At 43.7% G+C, this 22,124-nt stretch overlaps 1 protein-coding gene across 2 annotated transcripts in view; it reads right to left on the reverse strand.

Moving 5' to 3' along the window:
• SGPL1 (sphingosine-1-phosphate lyase 1) overlaps positions 1 to 21,817 on the reverse strand; it is a 44,895-nt gene extending 23,078 nt beyond the window's left edge. The window contains exons 1-4 of one of the 2 annotated variants that reach the window (XM_027834933.3): positions 21,556 to 21,817; positions 7,251 to 7,416; positions 3,747 to 3,814; positions 1,683 to 1,830 (exon numbers count right to left, since the gene is read on the reverse strand). In XM_027834933.3, the coding sequence (XP_027690734.1) occupies positions 1,683 to 1,830; positions 3,747 to 3,814; positions 7,251 to 7,416; positions 21,556 to 21,558 (385 nt within the window). In that variant the 5' untranslated portion in view covers positions 21,559 to 21,817. Of the gene's footprint in view, positions 1 to 1,682; positions 1,831 to 3,746; positions 3,815 to 7,250; positions 7,417 to 21,410; positions 21,536 to 21,555 lie in introns of those variants that run through there. The other variant, XM_043550586.1, reaches the window with a different exon arrangement.
• Positions 21,818 to 22,124: the final 307 nt, after the last annotated feature.

Consider the following 22,124-nt stretch of genomic DNA (forward strand, 5'->3'; position numbering starts at 1 on the left):
ACAGCTGTTGGAGAACGTAGAAGTGAACAATAAGGGTAAAAACAGACTGGGAGGAGGGTGGGGCACCTTTGAGGGAGTCAGAGGAAAAAAGCATTTTGAAAATATATAGAAAATTGAGGGCATAGAAAACAGACATGGAAAAAGAGGATACAGCAAGCTCTAGAAGAAGTGTGGAGAATAGGAAAATTGTAAGATTGGTTTTACTGAAATTTTCCTACATGCAATATTGTTTATTTCAGGTTGAGCGGTGTTAAACTGTTTCATGAAGAAAGTCCCGAAGTCAGGAAAGGTACAATATTAGCCAGCCCTCCCAATCAGACTCTTTAGGAAGTTGTAAATTCCCCTAAGTTTTCTGATTAGAACGTGGCAGGTACATTAACTGGAGTAGAGATTTCATACGACAGAAGCAACTCAACAGTGAAGTTTCAGATGCTGTCTACGTGGAACCAAGCCAAGGAAACACTATCGCATAAAACAAACTACAAGTCACGATCACGGAGATAAGTGAAAAATTCCATGTAAGGAATGTTTTGTACTTTGCTTTACAAAACAAACAAACCATGCTTCTGGCAAGAGCCTAGCACTGGGTTGCTCTGAAGCATGTTCAAACCTGACTCCAAAATATTTTCCAAGTTACGAGTGTCAGTCAAGAAGAAATTGTCCTGCTTTTCTGGGCCAAAGACTTAGTGTCAGGACACTGCACCAGTTTAAAGAGAGACCTCACTCTTTCAATAAGGGCAGTTAAAGTGTCCCCCCGCCCCCCATCACTGATTTGTTTCCGTAGGGTTGCCCATTAGAGCTGAACTGCTGCCGCCGATTTATTTCCCTTAGGATTGGAGGTGAAGGAGAAGGGAGGAAAGTGCATTGATGTATCTGTTTTGGAAAAAAGATCCCAAGAAGAGAGGTGGTCAAATTGGCCCATCCCCACCTCAGACAACCAGGAGACTATCCTTTCCTCCTTACTGTGACAGACTGGTCAGTGAAACAGAATAAAAACTTTCCGATTTCCTCTGTAACCATTACCCTCAAACCCAGATTGTCTGCATTATATTTCACTACCATGATGGGAACAGAATTACTTTTCCATTACCTTCAGCATTAGAACACCAGGCACCTGAGTTTTTTTATGGGATGCCTGAGTATTAGTTAATAATTGTAGTTAATTAGAAACATGAAGATTGGTATTAGTCATTTACAGGACAGCATCAACTAACATTTGATGAACACCAAGAAAAATATTTAAGCTGAAACTATTTGAAGCAGTCACCAGGGTCCATTTTACCTTTATAGGTGTGTAAACATATAGCATAATTCTAATATTAGGCCTATGAAGTAGACCTGCATACATAGGCGCCAACTCGGTGGATGCTCAGGGGCTGGAGCACTCCTGGACAGAACAGTGGGTGCTCAGGCCCCAAGATCAGCTCCTCCCCCCCTCTCCCTCCCAGTGCCTCCCACGGATCAGCTGTTCAACAGCAGGCAGGAGGTGCTGGGGAGGAGGGGAGGGAAAGAGGAGCAGCAAGGGTGGGACACACTCAGGGAAGGGATCGGGAAGAGGCGGGGGGGTGCTTGTGGGAAGGGCTGGAGTAGGGGCATGGCCGGGGGCTCGAGCACTCCCCAGGAATTCAGAAAGGCAGCGCCTCTGCCTGCATATATACACCAGTATATGCTCACTGTCATACCCATAGAGCTGTACTCCTTCATCTTCTCTAGTAGTACAGGTTGGCTCATGCCTTGCGCTGGCAATGCTTTGATATAACCCTTTCCATCATTCAGGAAGTGCAAACCAGAGGCTACATCATCCAAGGCCTTGTTAAACTGCTTCTGTATCTAAAAAGAAAATGAAATACCTTTAGCAACAGGGTGCATACATTTTATTGTACACAGAACATTCAGTGCTCCTGACTGGAACAATAAGCTCAACACTGAACTGTGTTAACCTCTTAAACGGATACTCTCAAATATTGTGCATGTTAATTTCATCCTTTAATGCCTATTTAGGGTCTTGAAAATAATTTTGTTTGTCAAATGTAGCAAAGCAAGATATTGGGCTTCCCTCTACCTCAGCCTTTTTATGGTGTTGAAGCCCATGACAATATAAAAGCTGATTTTATACCAGTTACAGTTTCAAGATGGATTACTTTAGGACCATCTCACTTCAGAAATCAGATATACATGTAGAAACTCTATAAAAGATATCTATATTGCACAACAACGTAACACAATGAAAGAACATACAGATAAGACTGAGACACTAACTTCTCCCCCGGTCTACAGTTTGAAGGCCCAGACTTGCCCTCACAGCAGCACAGATCTCTCTCCCAGAAGCATTATCTAATATAGCTGTTGCGATATCAACAGTAATAGAGACTTTTGAACATTGGAATGCCTGGACATCAAGGTCTCTTGTAAGCAACATGATAGGTTTATGTGTCAGACTCTACTGATCAGTGGACGTGCTTGGCAAATGAGACACTAACACATTTCTTTGCAATGGGCCAACATCCCACTAGCACTATCCTGAAAGTTTGGGTCATATACAAATAAGGAACAGTTGTAGGGAGCCCAGAACTACTTTGTGTCTCCTTTGCCAGTAAGCAAGGGACAGTCATAAATGGAATATAATATGGAGTTATGAATTCATCTGACCCAGCTCATTGGCTACGACAACCAGGTCAAATGATGGCAGAATGTGTTGGTCAGGACTTCAGCATAAGCACATCAACCCCTTTAAAAAGGGAGATACTTGTAGCTTATAAGAGCTGGATAAAAGCTTTTAAAACTAGTTCCGTGCATCAGTAATAATGCCAAGAGAAGATCTGGAAGAGAAAGCATTCTTTATCATGCTAAGCCCGTGGTTTTCAACCTGTGGTCCCCAGTCCCCTGGGGGTTCGCAGACTATGTTTAAGATTTCCAAAGGGGTCTGCACCTCCATTCAAAAAAAATTTGTAGGGGTCTGCAAATGAAAAAAGGTTGAAAACCACAGTGCTAAACCATAAATCTGTTACATCAAAAAAGACAAACTTAAGACAAACCTGGCCCCTGAATCCTTTGTTTTATTTAGTCTTTCTATTGTGACCAATGTCCTCAGGGCAGGGACTGTACCTTGTATGCCACCAAATACAGTATTGTCATTTACTAAATGCATTTTAAAAGAAGTTATACCTTTCTTGATGCTAAGAATTCAAGACAATTGCTGAATCTTGTAGTAAATAGGTTTCAATAAAAGAAACTCCATTGTATTTCTTCTTGCAATGATTACATAGCATCTGCTCTCTTAAGAGTAGAGTCCAAGCCATTCCTAACACAGATAGGAGTTCTAAACCAATCAAAGACAAGGAAAATAACCTCTTCCTCTTGCATAACACAAGGTTCAGTTACCACATTCGTTTAGTTAACTACATACTGATGACACAAACAGAATGATAAATTAGGTACAGAAATAACCCAGAGTAAACTCTGTGGCCTTCACCCACCAGCTGAGGCTATTTTCAGAAAGTCTGATAATATACAGAAAGGGGTTGGGGAAACTCAGCCACTTGGTATTACTGGTAATGAAAATGTCGTCTCCCTTTTCTGAAGCCAATACTGCTACAGAAAGATTACCTGGACTGTAAGCTCTTTGGGGCAGGGACTTCATGTTTGTCCAGCGCCTCGCACAAAGGTCTCCTGGGCGTCATTGCAATACAAATAGGACAGAAAGACAGAGCTGGCTGAATGTTGAGGAAAGCTCGTCAGATACTTACTATGGCGCCAAGAAAAGGCAGTTTTCTTAGAGTTTTAAAGAACCATTTTTTACTTCGTGATGTTAAACCTGAGATAAACAAGAAACAAAAATCAAAATTGAGCAACCTGCTCTGAGCTAATAAACCAAAAAAAACTCCTCGAGTTTAGTATTGCTGATATATGGCAGGAATTCTTGGCTAAATGAAAGAAGGGATTGAGGTGCAGAGATGTAATACACTGGAGAAGGAAATTCAAATCTGACTCAGATTACATGCAAAGGTGATTTAAGAGCCTTGTTTAGTCATTAGTAGGCATTTGTCTTACTCACTATATACATATATTCTCGCATTATTTGGCATTCTGGACAGGAAAGCTGTAAGGAATACCAGAGGTGAAATTCTGGCTCTATTAAAATCAATGGCAGTTTCTCTCTTGACTTCAGTGGAGTCATAATTTCACCTCAGGTGTCCAGCATGTTTTAGGTGAGACAGGAGGAGAACAAACATGAATAGCACCAGCCTGCATCACCTGTCTGTAGAGTTCTAAATACTGTGGGGGACCTCACTTCTATAAGAGGACCACAATTCAGTAGAGAAAGAAGTAGATGCTTATTGAGAGCATTTTTCCATCTCATATGCAGAATATTACTGGCCAGTGATTGCACTCTGCAACAAAAAGCAGAGATTGTGTTGTCAATGGTCAGAGCAAGTGGCCAGGTACCAGGAGAATACTAGACACGTGTTCTGGCTAAACTACTGTCTCCTTTTTGGTGTGGGCAGTCACCTGATTTGTGCCACACATATCCAATTTTCCATCCGGGTTATGTAGAAATCTCACTGAAATCCAGATTCTGTTTCTGACCTTTGCTGGAGAAGCAATGATAGGGTTAGCTATGCTCAATACCATCTTTGGAAGACAATCTCTTGACAGCTATTGGGATTTAATCCAGTAGAGGGATCCCATGGATTCTTTAGCCACAGAAAAGTGATTTAAGGTTAGATCAGATCAGAGGAATTAAAGACATTGTACTTTATACACACTTTTAGGTAAACATTGGCAGCTACAGATAACACTTTCATGAAGAAACATCTGAAACTATCTTTATCTTTGATACTAATATGACTTCTTTGCTTTGCTTCTTTTTTCATCTTGAGACACCAACAGGAGAACACAAACTCAGCTAACTTTAGCACTAATGTTCTGCAGTAAATACTTAATAGCTTAGATTTTGGAAAGAATTTGTATTACACACTTTGTTGATAATCTGCTTTTTGTTTGTTGTTTTTTCCTAGGTGTGCAAGTTTCTTCAAATTTTTACTATATACTTACATAAAATTCACGATGTTTAATCTAAGATTTCCCAATACTATGCTAGTATTTAAAAAACAATTAAAAATAAACTCAGGTACTAGTACTGTGTGAGCTTAAAACTCAGAGCCAAGAAATCTTCTGTTTATTCTTGCTAAAAAGAGTGCTTTTAGCAATTCAAATGTACTTTTCCCTCCGCTGGGAAACTGTGGGAAAGCACAAAATTAAACATCAAATTAATACGCTGTTACTCCTAACAACAGCCACTAGAAATTACTACATACTCCTATGGGACTCACAAGGAACTACAGCCTCCTCTCTCGGACAGGTCCAGTGATCTTTAGTACCACCTTGCCACAATAAAGAAGAATGCATGGCAATAGACCAAGAGATCCAATTTAATTTTTTACACTTCAAAACAAGGAAAAAGGCTCAGAACAGATGAAAACATGTGGGTATGTACCTTAAATAACTGACTCTCAGACAGTAAATGTGTATGATTAACGGAAAGAAAAGGAAGCCCCCTTCTTCAGCCCAAGAGGTGTTCCGGACAATCCTCCATTCCTGGTGTTTTGCTATTGTGTCATGATTCCCCATAATGAACCTCATCAGAGCACAGAACTCAAAAGGTGACTGTTTCTGACTTTTGATCCACAGGAATGACCAGCAAATGAGTGTTTAACCAAAAGTCCAATGGGAGGGGAAGAGCAGAGCAACTTTTCTGCATCACACAGGCACACTCTAGACTGTCTTCCACCACTCCCCAATATTGAATGGTTTAGCTACTGAAACGTCGCCACGTCTTGTCCTTAATATGATAACCAGAGATTTTACTGGTACATTCCGGGTTACGGCAGAAGCCTGTTTATAATGTTGTGATGCATGGCCAGAAAGGGTTAAACATCCTGCAGGATGAAGGACTTAAATTCAACCCTTAAAGACATATGGGGAGATAATGTTTGTGTTTTAGTGTATTTACATAAATATGGGTAGTGGTCAACAATGTAGATCAACAGTCCCTGTCTATGCTGTATTCTGATAATTCAGAGATCAAAAGAACATCCTAGCATTTAAATTAATTGTAAACATGGGATATCACTGTATTCATCTCTTTGTAATGTATAGCAAATCATCTGTGAATGGTGGAGAAACCAGCCATTGTCGTATGCTAATCTCTGTGAATAATTAACAACTATGCTTAGGAAATGAGGCCCTATTGTTCCCCAAGGGACTCCAACTCTGTCAAAGAAAGCCTGAAATTGTACAAAAGATCCTTGGGTCCCAATCCTTTTTATCTCAGATCTGCTTAAGCTTCATCAGAGGAAGTTTGGTTTTCAAGATTGAGGTCCCAGTTCAGCTGGAAACACCCTGAATATAATATTGGGCAGCAGGCAGTCAGTCCTCGACTTGACATTCAACTTACGATAAACAGCACTTACGATGTTTCTGAATTGACACCCTAATTCGACTTCGGACAATTGGTTTTGACTTTACGATGGTCGGTCCCGCAGTGGAGTGCGTTGTGGTTCCGAGTTATGACATTTTGACTTACAACGCAATTTTGAGGAACCATTTGTGTCGTAAGTCCGAGGACTGCCTGTATAACCTATGGACTGAATTCTAAAAACTCTTTGCAACTACAAAGCTCACCATCTCTGCTATGTATCTGAACCTCAAGAATTGAACTCATGTCTGTAAGTATCTTGATCTTTTAACCATACTCGCTCTCCTTCCCTTTTTAATAAATTTTAGTTTAGTTAATAATAATTGGCTGTAAGCATGTATTTGGGTAAGATCTGGAATATTCATTAACCTGGGAGGTAATGTGTCTGATCCTTTGGGATTGGTAGAACCTTCTCTTTTATATGATGAAATAAGATTTTCTGAAAATCATTAGATTTTACTTGGGTACCTAGATGGAGGCCTGATGCCGAGTCACTTTAAGGAAAGTGTGTTGTTAGTTTCTGGGCAACCAGTGAGGTAGTAAAGAAGCTGTTTTGTGCTGGCTTGGTAAATCTAAGTATTGAAATATCCACCAGCTTTGGGATTGTCTGCCCCATTCTTTGCAGTACGTCCTAATTGAGTGACCTCAGCTGGCCCCCACTGAGATCCCAGTCACAAATGTATAAACAGAAAAATATTTACATGAGAAATAACCCTGCCCCCACAAGCACATTAGGAAACTCAACTCCAGAGAGACATGCCAAGGTACTCACTCTCTGGTTGGAAGAGGATACTGTGCAGCCACACCACCACCAGAGTAGAAGCAAATGTCGAGCCAATCAGTTGCCAGGGTTCAATCCCAGCACACTGTGCATTCACAAAGCTCCTTGCTTTTTCTAAATACATGAGGATGATTTCCTTATAGGGAACAAAGGTGTCCTGGGAAAAAACAAAAACAACACATATTACAGAAGGTAAACCTGCCCCACACCTTTTCAAATCACTATGAATAAGGGCACTGAAGAAGAGTTATTCCTAAAATAGACATTGAACTGCGTCCCAGGTAGGTAGAGCTCCTACTAAAAAGGAAGGTATTCAGTATTTACAGTGTTGTCAACCGTCAGAATTTCATCATGAGTCTCTTGATAATTGTCTTCCTTAAAGCCCCAGCTCCTGGAATCAAGGGGTTACATGATGATTTCAGCCTTCATTCTTAAAGTAGTAAGTTTCTAGCCCTGCAGCTTTGTACTGCCAATGTGAGGGCTGGTCTACACTACGTCGTTAGATCGACATTCCCCATATTGGATCAAATTTATAACGTGCTTGTCTAAACTACACTGCCCTTCCTGATGACCCTACAGGGCTTTTAAAATTGATGCCTCTACTCCACCTCAACGAGGCAGGTAGAGATCAGGATGGGGAGGGACTGGATATGGAGTAAGTAATTCAAGCATTATTCATTAATTCTGAGCTTCTTGGATGGTAAAGTGTTGAGCATTTTTAACATGTCAACTGATAATATATTGGGCTTCCCTGCCCAAAAGTAATCAGCAAATTAGAAAGCATCACTAATTTTAGAGTTTAATAGGATAAGACCAAAACCCGGTATAAAAAAAAAGAAAGGAGTCCACACTAATTCATTCCAATTGGCACAAGATTGTTTGTAAGTCGGTGTAGCAATGCTGTTTTCAACTTTAACATAGTTCTACACCATTTTCTTAACAGCAAAGCTAGCTAAATAGCTTGATCCACACAGCCCATTTAACTCTTTGCACTCTGCAACACTCGGTGAGTCCCACTCATTTCTCACTTTCCTCTGAGCAGAGCATGCAAGGAGGCAGGTTTGCACAAGTCCTGGACAATGATTCTGGGTGTCTTCCATTCTGTCTTTTATGCAGTAACTAAGGTTAAGATTGCGTCATGGTTATTTTTAGTAAAAGTCACAGACAGGTCGCAGGCAATAGACAAAAATTCACAGGACCCCCATACCTGCCTGTGACTTTACTAAAAATAACCGGGGAGGGGGAGGAGGAGGAATGACATCTGGAGCCGTGGGGTGGGGACACAACCCTCGCTCAGCAGCCTCAGCCACAGGGGGAGAGGGAGAGCATGCACAGGCACCCACGGGGCAGGAGCACATGGCCCCGACCCCAGCACCAGAGGGGAAAGGAGGTGCACAGCTCCAGCCCCAAGTCCAGTTGCTGACAGCCAAAGAAGTCACAAAGGTCTGGTAAAGTCACAGAATCCATGACTGCCATGACCTCCATGACTAAATTGTATCCTTAGCAATAAGTCAAGTTCTACTTTTACTGAGGGTCAAAGTTCAGATACAACTGTACCATTTGCTATTTTCAGGACATTGGCACAGAGATGCACTGATTAAATCCTGCAAACCACAGTCCTCTGCCTGAATACAAGAGATAACAATCCCCTCCCTTGTAATCTTGTTCACAGACAGGTTGCATTTAGTTTCTTGCTGCTTCTTCCTCCAGCAACACTGGAGCTACTGACCATCTGTGCTTAAAGGGAATATATTTCTAGCTTTACAGAAGTCAACCGACCCTCTTCTCTTCTCCTCCATCACCCACTCTCCAGGCTGGGTAAGCTCAGTGGCCTGGACAGAATTTAAATCAATCTTTATATAACTACAGAACCTTGTGGAAAAAAACAAAAACCTGTTCTAACCGGATGTGCGCGTTGTGGGAGCAACACAAGAGGCCTTATATTTGAGGGTGTGAGTCAGTCAACTTCTGTGATGATTTTATGCCTTAAAAACTCCAAGTCACACAAAACTCATGAGCACACGGATAAGTTCTTATGTTTCTAATTGACTGAAACAGTCCCCTAAAGGAGAAATTCACCATGAGATCATTTATTACCTGCCTTCCAGAAAGAAGGCTCCAAATATTTGATAAAACATTCAATTGTTTACATCATTAGTACTTGCAATATTCACATTTTTTTCAATGTAAATACATTCAGAAGCCTGCGCCATTGAAGCGCTTTTATCAATAAAGATTGGGAAGACATCCTGATGATCCCACTTTTAAGTCCATTAGTTGGCTGGGTTGGTTCCAGATGTAGCAGTCATGCCATCACAAACATATTAATGTCAACAACTGTTACCATCTTCCACCTCAAAAGGAATTACATTCAGACAGCACAGTAAAAATCCATCAAAAGAAAATCATACATCTGAGCCAAAGCTAACCAGACTGGACATCTTAGTTGTGCCAGAAAAGTATTTTCCTGGCAATTAAGTTTAAAACTTCAGTAGGTCCCTGCGCACCAGATTAACAGACTGCACAAGTGATAATGTGGAGAACCTTGCTCTGCACTGCCACAGTGAACAACTAGAATGTAGGTCTCCATGGGTATCCAAATGACAGCATTTACTAACATTAAATTCACTTATAGGAAGAGCTAAAAATAAGGTCTCTTAAGGAAACAGGATTCCCCCAGTAGGATCACATAAAATTGTTTGAGGACTAAGACTAGCTTTTTAAGGAAGTATAGGGTTATTTTAAGTACCAAGAGAAATCCTGTGCTCATTACATCATTAAGGGTATGTTTAGAACCATTTCTAGAGTCCAAATTGCATATTTTACAGATACCCGCATCCCAAAGAACGTGACAGCAAAAGGAGATACAATTAGAATGACAATTTCAGCATTCAGGAAGAACATTTTCTGGCTTGGCATACACAGAATATTTAAATCATCTCATTTTAACACCCATTTATAATTCCTACAATCTCCTCAAAATATTGAATAATATTTCTTCAAAACATTGAAAAACAGGAACCGAATACTATTTTCTGATGTTTCAATAGACATTATGGCTAACACAAACATTACTTAGCTTGCATTCATTTTTATCTAATGAATGTTGCATGAAGCAGTGTTTGTTGAACATTGCGCCCTAACTTGATTACACCATGTGTAATACCTAGGACTTTGTGTATACTTTATTTGATTGGTGTGATATTATCTTTCAGTTCAATGTCACTGGGCTCCTCAGGGTTAAATTAAAGACAGCAAGTGTAGAAATAAATAGTTTTGGTTATGACAGTTTAAAAAGTTTAAACTGTGTTTACAAACTAGCCTGTTTTGAACTATGATGTATTCTTCACACTTGACAGGCATGAAAATGCTACTCACCTGTCAACTTGTAAACTCCAATTTAAATGCTCTGAGTATAGTTTTCAAGTAGGAAAGCCTTGTTTACACATCTGCTGCTGCTAACGGGTGTAGCAGCAAACAGAGCTGGATCAATGTTGAAGACAGTGTAGTTATATCACAAACTGTGGCTAAATGATATTCACTTAATTTTTAAAGCTTAGATATTATCTGATCAGACATTTCTTATGTTTAAGTATTAAGATTTAAGTTGATCGTGTTCCTCTTATTTTCTCACTTTAACAAACCTTGATATTTGGACAGACATTGCATCTGATGTGACTACTCAGAGTAAGAATTTAAAAGATATACTGCCTAGATATTAACCCTATTAGCTAGGTCACCTCTATTTAGAGCTAAAAAATAAGCCCATGTCTGCATTACAAGTTTTTGTCAGCACACCCGTGTTGGTCAGGGGTGATATTTGCAACTGACCAGCTGTGCCAGCAAAGGCCCCTAGAGTTTAACCACAGCTTATACCAGCAAAACTGCAGTTTTGCCAATATGGTTGATTTTGCCCTGGGGAGGCCTGGAATAAGCTATGCTGGCAAAAGATAGAAGCAGCATCCATAGTAGGAATGCTTTGCCAATACAGTATACCAGGGAAGTAATATTATTCTAATTCTGGGGCTACATGCTATAGGTAAAACTGGTGTGTCAGGCCCCAGCTCCCCAGGAATGAAGCAACTCTGATAGGAAACGCATGCACACTTCATGCTTGTGTGCCACCTAACTCTGAACAGTGTGCCATATGACTGGAGAATGGCTAACATTGTGCCTATATTTAAGATATTTAGAACACATTATGAAGGAAAGAATAATCAAATTCATAGAAGTAAATGGTAAAGGGGGATGCAATGCAACATGGGTTGCCAAAGGTAGATCAGGCCAGACTAACCTGATTTCTTTCTTTGAGAAAATAACTGATTTTTTAAAGATAACGAAAATGCACTAGATTAATATCCTTGAACTTTAGTAAAGCATTTGACATGGTGCCATATGGGAAGTTAACAGTTAAATTAGAGAAGATGGGGATCAGTACAAGATGTGTAAGGGGAGAAGACAACAGGTTGTGCTGAAAGGAGAATTAGCAGTCTGGAGGGAGGTTACCAGTGGAGTTCCTCAAAGATGTGTCTTGGGACCAATCTTATTCAATATTTTTATTAGTGACTTTGGTACAAAAAGTAGGTGTGCGCTAATAAAGTTTGCTGATTATACTAAGCTGGGAGGCATCATCAATACAAAGAGATTGGAACATCATACAGGAAGAGGTGGATGACCTTGAAGACTAGGGTGACAGACATGGGATGAAATTCAATAGTACAAACTGCAAGAACATGCACTTTGGATCTAATAAGAATCTTTGCTACCACCTTGGGGCTAATCAATTGGAAGCAACAGAGAAGGAGAGAGACCTGGTTGTGGGGGTCGATCAGGATTACTATGAGCCACTAACATGATGCAGCTGGGAAAAAGGAAAATGCGATCCTTGGATGTGTCAGGCATGGCATTTCCAATAAAGATAGAGATGTATTAATGCCATTATACAAGGCACTGGTAAGATCTCAGCTGGAATGCTGTGTACAAGAAACATGAATTTAAACAAACAGATGCAGAGAACAACTGCTAGGATGATCAGGAGAATGGAAGAGCTTGGCTTGTTTAGTCTTGCAGTAAGAAGGCTGAGGGGGGATAGGATTGCTCTTTATAAATACATCGGGGGTAAATACCAGGGAGGATGAAGAGCTATTTACATTAATGGAGAATGCTGGCACAAGAACAAATGGACATAAACTGGCCATGAATATATTCAGTCTGGAAATTAGAGGGAATTTTCCCCCAGGTCAAACTGACAGTGGCCTTGAAAAATATTTCACCTTCCTCTGCAGCATGCTGGTGCTGGTCACTTGCCAGAATTATCTGGGTATATCCCACAATGGCACGGAAACAAGTGGAAACGAGTGCTCTTCAGTCACTCCTGTTCTCTGCCTGTGGTACGTAATAGTCTATAGTCGAACAGTCCTGTGGGCTGTAATACCTTGGTCTTGATTGTTGGGTTAAGCACAGGGGTGTCCAGCCCGTCAGAACTTTTAATCTGGCCCTCGAGCTCCTGCCGGGCAGCAAGGTTGGGAGCTTTCTGCACGGCTCCCAGAAGCAGTGGCATGTCCCCGCTCCAGCTCCTATGTGTAGGGGCAGCCAGGGGGTGCTGCATGCTGCCCCCTGCAGCTCCCATTGGCTGGGAACCATGGCCAATGGGAGCTGCAGGGGCGGCACCTGCAGATGGGGCAGGGTGCACAGCCGTCTGGCCGGCGCCATGCCTCCACGTAGGAGCTGTAGGGGGAACATACTGCTGCTTCCGGGAGCTGCTTGAGATAAGTGCCATCCGGATCCTGCACCCCTGAGCCCCCATGCCAACCCCCTACCCCAGCCCTGATCCCCTAGGTCCCAGCTGGAGCACCCTCCTGCACCCCAAATCCCTCATCCCCAGCCCCACCTTAGAGCCTGCTCACCCAGCCAGAGCTCTCATCTTCCCCCCGCACCCCAACCCCTAATTTTGAGAGCATTCATGGCCCACCATACAATTTCTATACCCAGATGTGGCCCTCGTGCCAAAAAGTTTGCCCACCCCTGGTTTAGCGTGTGGGTGCTGGGTCGTATTGGTGGCCTGTGATATACAGGAGGTCAGCCTATGTCATTTGTTGGTCTCTTCTGGCCTTAGATTTTATAACCGACACTTATTCAGTTACATGAACATTAAATTTATTCCAAAAACTACTACACTGAAATGAATATAAAAAGCTATCATTTAGAAAGAAAACATCTCTGGCAGATAAATTCTATGCTAGACTAAAGGTACAGAAACTGAAAGAACACCCATACGTACCAACCGCCCCAGCAAATCAGGATGACTGGCTATGCAAAGGCCTAGTATAGGTCAAGCACAAAAATATATTGAGGCAGAATAAACAGAGCAGTAACTAAGAATAAAACAGAAGAATTCTAAGTTCCACCTTACAAAGGAAAAACAAAACCATTAAAAGCAAGACAGGGGCCCACTTTAAGCAAGTCCTAAAGAATGTGTAATTATATGAAGTGCCCAAGGGAATCCAAGAGCAAGACAAAGATAAGTAAAGACTAAGATATCACAAGCAAACCAAAGATTTTTATCAAAAAGTCAAACCCCAGAAACCTTACAGTTGTCCCCACTAGAAAGCTGACAAGAGACTAGATATTGACTGCCTTAGATAAACAAGAATTACACTCCAATTGCAAAGCGACAGCATTTACTCTGAATTGTAGGCAAATTGCTGTGTATATGCTAATTTGTTACAATAAACTGTATTTACAAAAGACACACATTTCTCAGAGGTAAAGTTTTCAAGAGCACATAAGGGACAGAGCCCAAGTTACTTCTGAAAATGGGACTCAGGGCAGGTCTACACTGCAACCAGGATCCACACTCAGAGATCGATCCACTGGCGGTCAATTTAGCGGGTCTAGTGAAGACCTGCCAAATTGATAGCAGATCACTCTCCAGTCGACCCCTTTACTCTACCTCCGACGAGAAGAGTGAGATAAGTCGACAGGAGAGTTTCTCATGTAGACCTCGTGGTAACTCGACCTAAGGTACGTCAACTCCGGCTACGTTATTCACATAGCTGGAGTTGTATAGTGTAGGTCGACTTACCACGGTAGTGTAGACAAGCCCCAGCTTCATGTCGATAGGCAATGATTTTGTAGGTGGCACATCCTCTCTCAACAGACTCGGTAACATTTTTTAAAGCTCCTAATTCACTTTTGAAAAAGTGACATAGGAGCCAAAGTCACTTAGGCAGTTCTGAAAATTTTACCCCAAGTCTCTTAAGAAGAAATTGATGGGTTTCTAGGTAGCCTCATATTGGTAAGAGCTGCCAACTCTCTTGATTGATTTAAGGGCTACCTCGAGATTCCCAAAGTGAACCCATTCTCCCAGTCCACAGAAGAGCAGAGAACTGAAAACTCTCCGGATACAGAACACCAGTGTGTTCAGTTTTGTTTTCTATGACTTATCTGCAGAAATCCATTGACTGATTTGGTTTGCACGGTGTGTGTTGTGGATCATAATGTACTTTCTCATGGCTCTCTAGAGCATAAACTCTTTACCATTTATGCAGCACCATGCAAAGGTATCAGCAGCATTAGATACTGAAATCTAGTAGTAGACAATTGTAAAGCAGACTAGAGCATGGTAATTGTGCTTTCTTGATGAATTCTAGCACAAGGCCTGGCACAGTTAACCAATACAGTAGAACCTCAAAGTTACGAACACCTCGGGAATGGAGGTTGTTTGTAACTCTGAACAAGACATTATGGTTGTTCTTTCAAAAAATTTACAGTTGAATGTTGATGTAATACAACTTTGAAACTGTACTATGCAGAAAAATGCTGCTTCCCCTTTATTTTTTCAGTAGTTTGCCTTTAACAAAGAACTGTATTTGCGGGGGGGGGGGAGGGGGGGGGCTGCTGCCGGATTGTGTACTTCCGGTTCCAAACGAGGTGTATGGTTGACTGGTCAGTTTGTAACTCTGGTATTCATAACTCTGAGGTAATACTGTACAGTTACGGAAAACCATTAGTATAATCGCTAAATGAATGAAACTATTACACATTAAGGATCCACCTTCTCTGTGACAATCAAAACACCTTCCCTTCTAAATACTGATATTGTCAGAACAACAAGAGGTTTTGAAATATACCTCATTGCAGGTCATATGCCCTTACTGACATTTTGCATACATGGATCATTCTTGGTCAGCTTGAAGGGACACAGTCTCAAAATTCAAAACTTCCAAGTTATATCTGCATGCACATTTTATGAAATAAGAATTTCATTGCTCTTTTACAAAAAACAAAAAACCAAGCCACTACAAAAAACTCATGCCAGCTGCCAACAGGCCAGGCCATATGCTGTTCTCAAAAAACCACCCAATTTTGAGAAGCCTCAATTTCAGTTTCCCCACTCCACAGATTTCATTAGAAAACTGAAGAAAGTATAAACGTGTTGCTTATAGTTCTTTGAAAGAGCCCATTTGATAGAAAGACCAAGAGAGCATTTAGTCTATAGAAAGAACAGCCAGGGAATTAAATACCCTAGAACAAAGAACCGGCAACTTTAAAAAAAAAAAAGTGTTTCTTTACTCTCTTAAGAGAAGGGGAAAGAATTAAAATAGTTCGAGTATGCTATTATTTACAAAGAGATGGAGAAACACAGATACGAATTCAGAGAGATTATGTTGTATAAGTTTCTAAATTAAGTTTCCTAAATTAGTCTTACTGCAGATCCTGTTTTGGAAGTAAGAGGAAAAGGGAGATGTCTATTCTGGTTTCATTAGGTTCTGCAGCACTTCAACAATTTAAAAAAGATTTTTCTAAGGAACAAAATAATCCTGTGAGAATCACTGCTTTCACCCTGTAATGGCTGAAATAACCAAGGCCTTGTCTACACAGAGTTGTCAACAAAATTTATGTCAATCAAAAAGTGCCATAATTACATCGTTAATGCATGTTCACACTATGCCCCGTCTGTGGGCAGAGCCCATCCACAGTTGGTGCTCTCGCATGGGCAGTGAGAGCAACACTCTGTGGGTAACTATCCCACAGTTCTACTCGCCATCTTCTACAGCTAGGACTTGTGGGAAGGAGGAGTGAACCGCAGCACGTCAGGGTGCGGGCTCAATAACTCATGAAGCATTATTTTCTGTCCCAGCATTCCATAGATTTCCAACGGCTTTTCGCAGCATTTTCCAGCGGCCTGTTTGCTGTGCACCTGCCATCTCTGTGTGAAAGGATGGATCCCGCAATGTTCTCTAATGTTGTGGTAAGTGTTAACACATTGAGCATCGTCATGCAGTACATCATGAGCTCCCAATATGAACAGGAATCAGAGTTGCTGGACTACTGAGTGCCATGGAAAGAAACACCAGATTACTTACTACTTTTGGCATTCGTGGAGCACCTGCACATGGTGGACCATCGCTTTTGGGCTCAGGAAACAAGCATAGGGTGGTGGGATCGCATTATAGTGAGGGATGTTGAAATGCCCATAGTGATCCTGGGAGACCCAGCATACCCTTTACTCCTATGGCTCATGAAGCCTTACACAGAAAACCTGGACAGCAGCAAGGAGCGTTTCAACAATAGGCTGAGTGGGTGCAGAATGACCATGGAATGTGCGTTTGGCAGATTAAAAGCGCACTGGCACTGCCTTTATGGCAGGTTAGATCTAAATGAGGAAGACATTCCCATGGTCATAGTAGCCTGCTGCTCGCTCCATAATCTTTTGAGGCTAAGGGTGAAAAATTTCCCCAGGAGTGGAGCGCTGAGACAGATCCCCTGACTGCTGATTTTGAGCAGCCTGTACCATGGCTATTAGAGAGGCGCAATGGGGGGGGCCCACTTCGAATCAGGGAGGCTTTGAGGCAACATTTCGATAATGAGCACCAGTAATGTGACAAATCTTCCATGCTGCATTAATTTCACTTATCTTATTTTGCCTAAAACTTGTGATGATTCCTGAGTGGGATTTGGAATCAGAAAATGATTAAACTGCATGTATGTTTTACTACCAGCAGCAATCACTATGTGTAGTACACAAATAAAGACTGGTCATCTTTCAGAGAGTGTGTTTTTATTAAACACCAATTAACACACACAAAAACCTTGGTGGGAAGAGAGGTAACAGTGCAGTGCACTGGAGGCTCTCACAGCCGTGCATAAGTCCAACTATCATCTTGGAAGCTGCCTGAAGGGGTGGAGTGAACGGGATACCAAGAAGTTCTGGAAAGTTGCAAGGAATGTGTGGGAGGAGCTTGGGGAGGGAATACAAAACAATTTTCTATCACATGCAGGGGGGCAGCAGCGAGCATGCATCTGTTCTGACTGTAGCGCAGGGGTGGGCAAACTTTTTGGCCCGAGGGTCATATTGGGGTTGCAAAACTGTATGGAGGGCCAGGTAGGAAAGGCTGTGCCTCCCTAAACAGCCTGGCCCCTGCCCCCTATCCACCCCCTCCCACTTCCCACCCCGTCTGCCCCCCTCAGAACCTCTAACCCATCCAACCCCCCGGCTCCTTATCCCCTAACCACCCCCTCCTGGGACCCCCCACCTCTAACTGCCCCACAGGACTCCACCCCCTACTCCCTGTCCCCTATCCACACCCCTGCCCCCAACAGGCCCCCCAGGACTCCCATGCCTATCCAACCCCCCTGCTCCCCGCTCCCTATCCACACCCCCGTCCCTTGACAGGCCCCCCACCCTGTTAGACACCTACCTAACCTCCCCCACCACCCCGTTCCCCATCCCCTGACCCCCATCCACACCCCTGCCCTCTGACAGGCCCCTGGGACTCCCACACTTATCCAACCCCCCCCACCCCAGTCCCCTGACCGCTCTCCCCAGAACCTCTGCCCCATCCAACCACCCCCTGCTTCCCATCCCCTGACTGCCCCCTGGGACCGGCTGCTCCTTATCCAACCCCCCAACCCCAGCCCCCTTACCATGCCGCTCAGAGCGGCATGTCTGGCCACCACGGGCCCCAGCCGGAGCCAGACACACAGCTGTGCTACCCTGCAGGAGCATGCAGCCCCGGCACCCAGAGCGCTGCCCTCACGGTGGCATGGCTGCAGGGGAAGGGGGCCAGCAGGGGAGGAGCCGGGGGCTAGCCTCCCCGGTGGGGAGCTGACAGGATGGGCAGGACGGTCCCACAAGCTGCATGTGGCCTGCGGGCTGTAGTTTGCCCACCTCTGCTGTAGCATGATTATGGACTTCAACATCTCTGTTTGCTCCTCCTCCACATTTATTATCTGCTCATAGGCATTACGAAAGAGCTCCTTACTGTCCTTTCTGTCCCGCTTTTTCAAGAGCAAGTTAAGATAACGTACTCTCAATGCACTCTTAGAGGAAGGGACGTAGACCAAACAGACTTCGATCATGCAGTATGGCTTCTAGAACACCGGGCCAGTCTAGATGCGAAGTGTTTATGTAGTTCAAAAAATAAAAAAAAAAAAAAATTAGCATGACAGTTAAATGCTGTTCTGCTGTTAGAATGCAAGTTCTGCGGAAGAGAGTCAGACATGTATGCCAATCTGCAAGCAATATGCTACACCTAGCAATTTTTCCAGAGATCCTGATTCAAACGCAGCCTAACCGGTGCAGTTACTTGCTCCATCACTTTCGGCAAAAGAAAAAAATAGGTTCTGTTTCTGTCAAGTGATCTCTTGCACATGCCAGACTTCTGTGTCAGCCCTGGCTATTGCAAAGTTTCCTCAATATAATGTGGTATTGCTCATATCATATAAGTGGATATATAGGCAACACCAGACATTACTTCACTGAAATTCTAACAGTAAACAGAAACCACAAGTCACGCTCTCCTGCTAGGCAGCTCAGACCATCAAATCACAAGACGAGGCGAGGGAGAGAGAAGAGAATAAGTAGGACCATATCAGCCACTATAAGATCTTTTGTTCCACTTTCTATAATACTCTATATTTGACTTTGAAAGGGCCCATGGCTAAAAAATCAGAGCACAGTAACCTGGTTTAAGATGACGTTTGGTCATGCATCTTGTATTTAAATGCATACCCATGACACTGCTATTGCAAAATACTCTGGTATACGTGTAGTACAATCAGAACACTAGCACTGAGGGAACAGCTACGTGCAATGCATTTTTGACAGTTGATTGGATTTTCAAACACTCCTAAATGACATGTACTCCTAAATCATTTAAGTGTTTGAAAATCCCACACTGTCTCTCAGACATCCCTTTTCCACAATCCTTAAACCTTCTCTGAAAGGTAAGTAGTTTGTGTAGCAAGTGCCTTCGCACGCATACATCTGAGCTCTTTGCTTTCTGCATAGAGTTCCCCATCCCCAGTCTACCCAAGGGAATCACTGTACTAAACTCTTCCTAGAATATTGTAAAACTTGCATTTAAGGATGTTGCCCGGCAACTGAGGGGAAGTAAAACCAGCCATCCCACTCATAATGTTAAACAAGTCTGCCAGTCACTATAGTTACCTTATATACAGAAAAGGAGATCAGAGTCATAAGAGAGTATGCGAAAATAAGTTGAACTACAACAGAGTAACAATCAAGAAGTAACAGCTTTCTTTGGAAAGACTGAATTTTGAGTTTTAGGACACAGTTCCTGGCGATCAGGTTTATAAAACAACCTGCTTGCTTGTTCTTCAGCCCCAATCCCCAAACTCTAGCCCTGCTTGTAATCTCCTCTGGATATCATCTTATCTGATCCTCCCTAGGCCACCACACAAAACTCCTTTTGTTTGTTGCTATAGGAAAAGCACTTTTACAGCAGCAGAGCACAGCCCCAAGAGAGCAGTCAGATTGATAGAGCCTACAATAAGGGAACATCACATAATTACACCTTTTAAATAATTAAGTTCACAACACACATAACAAGCCATAGAAATGAGCAACACATGACAGACAAATGACAGCTTACTATCCCACAACACTTAATAAATAAAACTAGAATATGAAGAGGGTGCAGGTGTGCCTGAAATAAAGAGGAACCAATCTTCAAAGAGATCAGTTTCACTGATATGTACTGGTGTGGGGGACAGAAGGGGAACAATGGATGAAAAAGATCAGTCTTCTCTGTGTTAATTGTCTAGACAGGCATACACACTTAAGGGGGAAAACACCGTGGAAGCAAATCCCTTGGAGAGAGAGGAAGATGGCAGGGGTCCCAGCCCAATTAACTTGAACACAGGATGTATTCTCTCTGATAGGGGCTCTTGCCTTACTGACCTCACCCACCACTAGAAGTGCTTTGGAGGTAGTAGTTTCACAAAGTATGACTTAATTATTCACACATTTAACAAGCCCCAGAAGTTTCATTAACTTCCCATTTCTGGATCTAAGAACATAAGAATGGTCATACTGGGTCAGACCAAAGGTCCATGTAGCCCAGTTTCCTGTGTGACAGCGACCAATGACCGGTTCCCCAGAAGGAATGAACAGAACAGGTAATTGTCAAGTGATCCATCCCATGGCCCATTCCCCACTTCTGGGCTACGGACACCATCCCTGCCCATCCTGGCTAATAGCCATGTATGGACCTATTGTCCATGTATTTATCTAGTTCTTTTTTTGAACCCTGTTATCGTCTTGGCCTTCACAATATTCTCTGCGAAAGAGTTCCACAGATTATCTGTGCCTTGTGTGAAATGTACAAGAATGGTCGATTGTAATCACCCCTCATCAGAAGGTGAAATCACTCTGTAGCAGCCGGACAGGACTGCCTTTGTCCAATATAAATAAGGAGGAGTCTGTATTACTCTTCTAAGGCCACAACTACACACAAAGTTGCACTGGTTTAACAAGAGTTGTGAATTTCTACTCATTCAGCTTTCATGGGCAGACACTTATATTGGCTTCAGCCCAGTTTATTTCAGGTGTAAGCTACACCAATACATCCGGTTTTAAAACAACGTTAAGAGCGTGCATAGACACAGAAACTCGCACCGATTTCACGAAAGCCGGATTTCCACTAAACCAGTACAACCTCTATGTCTGGACAAGATCTCGGCTGGTACAACCTCACGGCATAACCTCCTAGTGTGCCCGAGCAACGAAAGACGCTACCACCTTTCAGAAGCCAGGCTAACCCACGGTCGCCACCAGCTCCCCCCGAGAGCCCCCTCTCCCGGGGGCGCTGCTCACACCGCCGCAAGAGACACACGGACACTTACGACCCACCGGGCCGGGGCTGCCCCCGAAACCCCCTCTAAAGCCCAGCTGGACCCGGACCAGGTGACAGCCCGAGCGGCCGCGGCCCCGGGCCGGCTCACGCCGATCCTCGCCGCCAGCTACCAGGGGGAAAGGGCCGGCGCTCACCATCTTCGCCGCTGCTCCGCGCAGGGACCCCTCGGAACGCGACGGGATTCGCCTCCTCCCCGGGCCCGCCCCACGCTCAGCCCACCCGGGCGCTGCGCTGCGCTGCGGCTCGGCGGCGGCGGCGGCGGCGGCTGGCCCTGGCGCGCAGGCCGGGCTGAGATTGGGAGCAGCGCCGCTCGCTGCGCCTGCGCTGCCGGCCCGAAAATGGCCCCATTCGCCCGGCCTCCGCTGCCTTATCGCTCAGAGAACAGGGCCCCGCCCGCCACCAGGGAGGCGGCCGCAGCGCCCCCTGCTGGGGCAGAGTTGATCCGACGACACCCAGGCAGCCCTGCGGGGCTCCCCCCTTAGCCCTTCGCCCCAAGACAGGGCAGAGCCCACAGCTCCTCAGCCTGGCTTTCCTTTGAGGGGATGGTGGGTTGGCGTCACTTTTCCCCTGCAACCAGCCCCAGTGCTGCTTTATGCAGCGCCCAAGGGTTCTCGCTGCACAAGGGCTCCTCGCCGAGCACAGCAGCCCGGGGGCTACCCTTTCTTCCTGCAGCCAGTGCGGAGAAGATGTGCCGGGGACTGGA

This window comes from Chelonia mydas, chromosome 7 (genome assembly GCF_015237465.2).
Source record: "Chelonia mydas isolate rCheMyd1 chromosome 7, rCheMyd1.pri.v2, whole genome shotgun sequence".
NCBI lineage: Eukaryota > Metazoa > Chordata > Testudines > Cheloniidae > Chelonia > Chelonia mydas.